At 31.7% G+C, this 6,928-nt stretch overlaps 1 protein-coding gene across 1 annotated transcript; it reads right to left on the minus strand.

Annotated features, from left to right (window-relative positions):
* Positions 1-1,027: 1,027 nt before the first annotated feature.
* LOC133817508 (uncharacterized) lies at positions 1,028-5,411 on the minus strand. Its single transcript, XM_062250051.1, has 10 exons — positions 4,856-5,411; positions 4,329-4,482; positions 3,494-3,668; positions 3,267-3,382; positions 2,833-2,892; positions 2,524-2,677; positions 2,251-2,317; positions 1,915-1,986; positions 1,750-1,815; positions 1,028-1,370 (listed from the first exon to the last, which is right to left on the minus strand). Exons 1-10 carry the CDS (start codon positions 5,036-5,038, stop codon positions 1,236-1,238), a joined length of 1,182 nt encoding a protein of 393 aa, XP_062106035.1. The 5' UTR covers positions 5,039-5,411; the 3' UTR covers positions 1,028-1,235.
* Positions 5,412-6,928: the final 1,517 nt, after the last annotated feature.

Here is a 6,928-nt window from a genome sequence, read left to right on the forward strand (position 1 = left end):
CCCTAATAAGTCCATTCCATATGGACCAAACCCACTCTTGGTTTTGCAAGATTCTTCCTTTCTTTTACTCTAAAGAAAATGAGGATACATGGAGAGCGGAATCCAACTTTTCAAGTTTCGAATATTGAACTTTTAGAGCTTTCTTTCGAAAAAATAAGATAACATTTCAGAAGCAAAGTAAATATGGTACAAAAAAGAGTTTCCTCCAGTATAACATATGAAGTGTGGTTTATCATAATTGAGATTTTTTTTCTCATATAAATAATAATAATAATAATAAAAAGATGAGTTTTATTGGAAAGAGAAAAGGACTCCATGATCATTGCAACATAAACAAACTACAACTTAGCATGGAGAGTGGAGATTGGTCCAGTGTTCTTGAGAATATTATGCGGAAGATTTTCAAGAACTTGTTTTGAATAGGTATATTATAGATACAAGCATCTATCTTAATATTGTTATAAGCATGTAAAGTATCAGACAAACTAAGAATGAAAGAAGTAGATATACCATTCAAAGCTTGTATTGATTAGACAGTTAAGTTGAGTGTAGTGGTACATATGCTCCGCTAAAATGGAGAATTCGCTATAAACTTATTAAAATTATCATACAGTAACTCTTTTAAATCAATTCTCTAAAATAAAGTTACTTTTATATTCTTTATTTTCATGAGCTCATTTAAACATTTTTTAAAATTTTTTTATTCACTTTCTTTCCTTTCTCTTTCCAAATTTATTAATTTTTTTTACCATTTTGATATAATATTTAAATGATAAAAATAAAAAAAATAGAGCTTTAGTAATGTATTTAAAAAAATAGAGTCTCAATGGTTGCTCTACTTTTTTTTTCAAATACATCACCAAAACCTTATTTTTTATATTTTACATCAAACATTTACATTACATCATACATCATCTTTTATTTTTTCTTTATATTTTCTATACATCATTTAAATATTATTTTTTTATTCAATAAAATACTAAAATAGGAAAGAGAAAGAAGACAACAATATAAAATATAATTAATATGGAAAGAGAATTTTTTTTTTTTTATCTTAATGAATAGTTATCTCTAAAATGTAGAGTAATACTGTTTGTTAAGATAAAAAATGTGTAAAATAACGCAAATTTAGCTCAGTGAAAGCTCATTTTTACCATTCTTGTCAGTATTTTAGAAAATGAGCTAGTTTAACGAGTGCTCTCTAAGCAACCAAAAAGAAAAGAAAACGTATCTTTTCAGTTTACTTCTTTATCGGGTCCAAAATACATGGTGCAACACACTGATATTACAATAAGCAGACATCCAACAAGTCGACCGAAAGATGGAGCTATGCTTAACGAACCAATGCCCCACAATTGTGATAGGGCTGCCTGAAAGATAGGAAAAAATAAAATAAATGAATTTGGGTATGTCCAAGTTACCAAGATTTAAAGTGCAATACCATAGGATCTTCCGGAAAAGAGAAATGAAAAAGTGATACCAGCCAGAGGAAAGAAAGATTACAACATGAAAATGGCATCTCTAAGATTCGAAAATTTACAGACCTCCACAATTGAACCAATATATTTTATTAAAGGAGAAATCACCTTCAGTAACAGACTAAACTGAATTTTTTCATGTTTATCAAGTAAATCTTTCAAAATTTTAACAAGTAAAGATCAATTAAGACCTTCATTGGTGATATTGAACCCTAAAAATTAGCCAATAAACAAGAAAAAATATTTCTGACCAGTAACATATAAATAGTACCTCAAAGAATTGAACATTTGCAACTTTGCTAGTTTTCTCGAGCTGAAGTGCACGTGCTAAAAATACCTGATATTGAACAAGTTTAGAAATCACCATGATGCCTATAGAAATTAATATGATTATGCTTAGTAACTTGATACTTGTGAAAGTAGTTCAGAATCAAACCTCTGCAAAAAAGGCTAAAATGCCAAGTACAACCATAAGTGTAAACGAATATAAACTTGGTAAAACAAAATCCTGCAATGCGAACAACAAAACGATTAACAGAATTATAGTGAACTGATTATAAGGACTTTGGCAAACTTTAAGCAACCTCATGAATCAATACAACTTAGTAACATAAATGAACTTTGTAAGTTTGGAAGCCACATTTTTCCTCTTAAAAAAGTTTCCTAATTAAAACCAAATCTTAATTATTTGTTAATCCAAATTATATCAAGTTTATTTCAAAGGGTTTGGAGAAAAATATAAAGTACAGTATTGTGGCCAAATTCAATTTACCTCAAGAACAAAAGAGCAAATTCCTGCAGCAGGACTAGACAGTACACCAAATGAAAAAACCGTTGCCCTGAAAATGTAGAGAATCTTCTAAGAGAAGAGTAACGTAAAACTATCTTTCCAAGATTCCATGTCAGACGTATCGCAAAAAGAAAATGGATTCATTTCTTGACATATAAATTGCATTATTCAATTTCCCAAGTTATCTTTCTTTTTTGAGTATCAATGTCATCCATAGCACAACAATAATTGATGAGAAACACTCAGTGGCCTTACATTGGCTGATCAGATGCCTTTGCACCAGCCCTTATAAGGCAATAGCTGATTCCACCTGTTAAAGCTGAGAATAAACCAACTAATATGGCATATATATGATTACTTCCCCAGATATATGATGCATTGCCGCCTTCCCCATTATTAACTAGATCTCCTGCATGCATCTGTAAATGATAAATAATTGCACGCAATAGTAGTTTCTCATAAGCTGATCTAGTTTGTTTTGTTTTTCAAGAGCATAAATGCACAATTTGACTGGGTCTTACCACCCAATTCTAAGTAGGTTCTTCCGTAAACTCAATTTCATACCTTGTGTCGTAAGCACTCCACGGCAAATGAAGAGCACCCCAAAGAAACTGCAAGCTAGACCTGAAAGGTTGATTACAGCTGAAAGTCATCATTACATGCCTAAAAGAGATAGCTAAATTTCTGATTATGAGAGCAAATTAGCAGCCACCAAGAAGTTGCTCCTTACAACCATAGGAAAATGTTGCTCTCAGCCTCTCAAGGATCAACCCATGATTAGTTGGAGTCAATATAACACAGCATCAGTAGTACCCAACATGATTATGACTAATTTCAATATGCACCAGGCCACACATCTGATTGGCTCAATGCAAGAAAGTGTTATAATATTAGCACAACATGCATGAAGGTGCATATAGATTGGTAGGCATTCCCTCTATTGTTTCACGCAGATTGATTGTTTTAAAGTAAAAATTTAAACATGTAAAAATAGATACCTCCAATATCAGCAACTTTCAACTTTTCATGAAAAAATATCCTTGCCATAACTGAAGCCAAAATCGGAGTTGTAAAGCTCAAAAGTGTAGCCTGGGAAAAAGGTAATCTCTGAATGCTGAAACAGAAAATAAGCCCAGTTTTGGTTATTTCTACTAGCCTACTGCAGTCCATCATCAATCAAGGTCATGTATCACAAACAAGAATAACCAAAAAATGAAAAACTTACCAGTAAATAAAACTCATCAATGACAAATATCCCACAAAGGCTCTTGAAATCAAAAGACACCTAAAATTTGCTAGACCCCGTATTGATTGTCCAGTTTTATTCAACCAAATATATGAACAAATCAAGATTATTGTACATCTGGTGAATGCAGTCTCAAACAACGGAATTGACTGAACTGTGACAACAACAATAAGCAATAATTAATAAGATTTCTTTATTTATTTTATAAATTATCAAATGATTAAGGTGTTAAGGATGGAATCATTAAGTCAACTGCTTGTGATGCTTGCAATATATTGTTAAATATATAAGCATGCTAAAGCCTCATGCAGTCTTACTTTTAGCACAATTCACAATATCCAGCATATAAGAGTAAAAATCCAGCCACCTAACCCATTTTTGTAATTATAGTTTTCCACTCAGTTACAACCGCACATGGATACAGACTACATTGCAAATATCCAGCTCCAAATGTCCATAAAATTTACTGCAGATCTTATCTTTACTATCATGTTCTACCATTGCAAATATCCAGCTCCAAATGTCCATAATACCTTCTGCCTAATCCTACAATATTTGGGGATTAGAAAACTATAGCAATCGTTATGTAGGTGCTCATAACTACTATATAGGTGCCCAGGAGGGATTCAAACTTGAGACCTTACAAGAGCAAACTACATACCTGACTGGTGACCTTGTGCCATGTTTACTATTTATTTGTTTGTCCATCTTTTCAGAATTTTTGGCTTTGGGAAACATATAATATCAGGCTACCAGAAATCTGAGTAGGTCATGAAAATTATGGATTTTCAATTAAGGTACAGAAATTACTTACCAGAGAAAACATTAGAAACGGTTCCCATGAGAAAGTAGATGGTAGACGACACAGCCATACACAGTATACCAGAGTGTCTAGATCCTCCCCACACCCAAAAAACAAATTGTGAAACCGGAGACGTCTCCAATTCGACTAATCTTGTTACTGGTTCCTATATTAGATAACCCAAAATCAGTAAAATCAACCAAAACCTCATTCGCACAACTTCATCCCAACTTTCACTGCTTGATAAAGCAATGACATCAATTCCCCATGCAATCAATATAAAACAACTTAGACAAGTCAAAGTCCTTCTATTTTCTAATTCTCATTTAGTTCTTAAGCTCAGTAACGAAATTGACCTCTTCAAAGCATTTATCTGTAGCTTAGATATTCAAGTTCACAGAAACTAAAACGAATAATCCAAATCATACTTCCTCAACGAAAAATCATATAATATTCTTATTAACAAAAAAGCTTCCATGATCACGTCCGAAAATCAATGATAAAGAGCGAGAACAATCAATCAATTTTATGATTGTTACCCTAGGTTTTTTCCGGGGATAAGAGATTGTGAAAATGTTGATTTTGGGCCTCTCCGTCTGAATTAGCAGAGGGCTTATCTCCTCCAATTCCGAAGCCACACCCGCATCAGTTTCCGATGCCGACCTCTCGCGCACGCTCAGCTCTACCACGTGGTCACCGCCACCGTTCTCCGTCGTCGCCATCACCGCGAAACTCAATTAAGAAGAAACCCTAGTTGTCCGTAGGGAAGCTGGAAGTTAATTTTGTCAGCCAGACCCAGATAGAAGAAGGAATCATTATCGCAGGCCTCTCCTCTCTGTGTTTGGAAAGTGACGGGGAAACGGTCTCTAGGCTGTTGGGTTGTACACGTGGCAACTAGTTGAAGAGTACGGGTCCCACATGAAGACACGTCGACAAATTCAACGGCCATGATTCTTCCATAATTACGCAGCGGACCCAGGATAATGATAGATATATAGTCAACGGGCAAATTTTTAGTACGAGGCTAAAAATACTTAATCGTTGCCCAAACTGATAATAAGTTTCAATTCAAAGCAACCCCTGGAGACAAAGAAGTGTCGAATTAACTCTAGAGTTGGTGACTTTTACGTAACTTATTTCCAACTAAGTCTTGTCTGTCTTTTGACATGTCCTGGTATTTGCGTTCATAGTTGGCTATTGGTTTGTGTTTTTGGTGATTATGCACTACTTAAAAAAAAAAAATGGCAATTGTGTCGGTGCCACAAATAATGGGACAATTGCGTTATATCATACATTGATGTTGTTTAATGGGGCCAGTGACGGTAACAGGGTGTTTGTGTCAATGGGGCACTGACGCAAATGCCCGTTACCGTCAGTGGGCCACTGACGCAACTGGCCCACATATTCAGCAAAATCTTCCATTGTCCCTAACAAATCCATTTCTCCTAAAAATTTCAGAAGCGCTCCTTCAAAAACTAGTAGGGACCCAACCGACTTTTACTCATTTAGGTATATTTTTATCCAATTTTTTTTCAATTTTAATGTAAAAATAATGATTTTTATATGTGTATGAAACTTATATATATTTTGAATTTTTTGTATAGATTTTGTATTTTTAAAGATTATAATTTGAAAACTCATAAACTTTCTTAGTTTTTTTTTTGTTTTCTACTTCAAGAACTCACACTGCTCAATTACCACAAGTAAGTGTAATTTTATTAATTTTTGTGATTTTTTTTTATAAATTGACTATATTTCAGATTTTTAATTTTTAGATAGTTTTATATTAATGATTACGAAATTGTTTTAGGTTTAAACTTTGCATTTTAATATTTTAGAATTTTTAGAATTTTTTTATTATAATTTATTTATTTATTATAAACTTTTTTTTTAAATTTAATTTAATTTCGAATTTACTTATGTAAATGAGTATATATATTAATGTTTATATTTTGTTAACTTTTTAAATTTATTTTTAAATTTTTAGTTTTATTGGTTAAATATGTATATATATTAAAATTGTTTGTTTTTTTAAGTTATATTTTATTATTGATTTAGTTAGGATATTTATAGTCGATTTTTCTTTATGTGATTTGTTAACTTTTTTTTTAAAAAAATAATTTATTTCGAGTTTAAGTATATAAATGAGTACATATAACAAATTATTTGTTTTCTTTAAGCACTTTATTGTTTATTTAGTTACAATATTAGCTTTAATATATTTTTCTTTATATTTTGTCAACTTTTTTATTATTTTTTTGTTTATTGTTATATTTGAGTAGGTATTTTGTTGACAACTTTGTTGGTGAGATCAAGCTTTGGAGGATTTTATATTAGATGTAATATTTTAAACCTTAATGTATAATTAAGATATTGAACTTAGTGGAATGTACGAATTATAAAATAGTAGAGATAGGTTCTGGGACTGTGTGCTGCGGTGATATAAGGCTGTAATTATGCATGTTTGATTGATTAATTGGTTTGTTGTATTTATGTGATGAATATAAGTTTATTTAAATTTTGGGAAATATGATAGAAATAGGGGAAATGCTGCCCAATTTTTTTTAAGATTTAGTAATTTGAGAATTATGCATATTTGATTGATTAATTTG

Source organism: Humulus lupulus, chromosome 2 (assembly GCF_963169125.1).
Source record: "Humulus lupulus chromosome 2, drHumLupu1.1, whole genome shotgun sequence".
Classification (NCBI taxonomy): domain Eukaryota; kingdom Viridiplantae; phylum Streptophyta; class Magnoliopsida; order Rosales; family Cannabaceae; genus Humulus; species Humulus lupulus.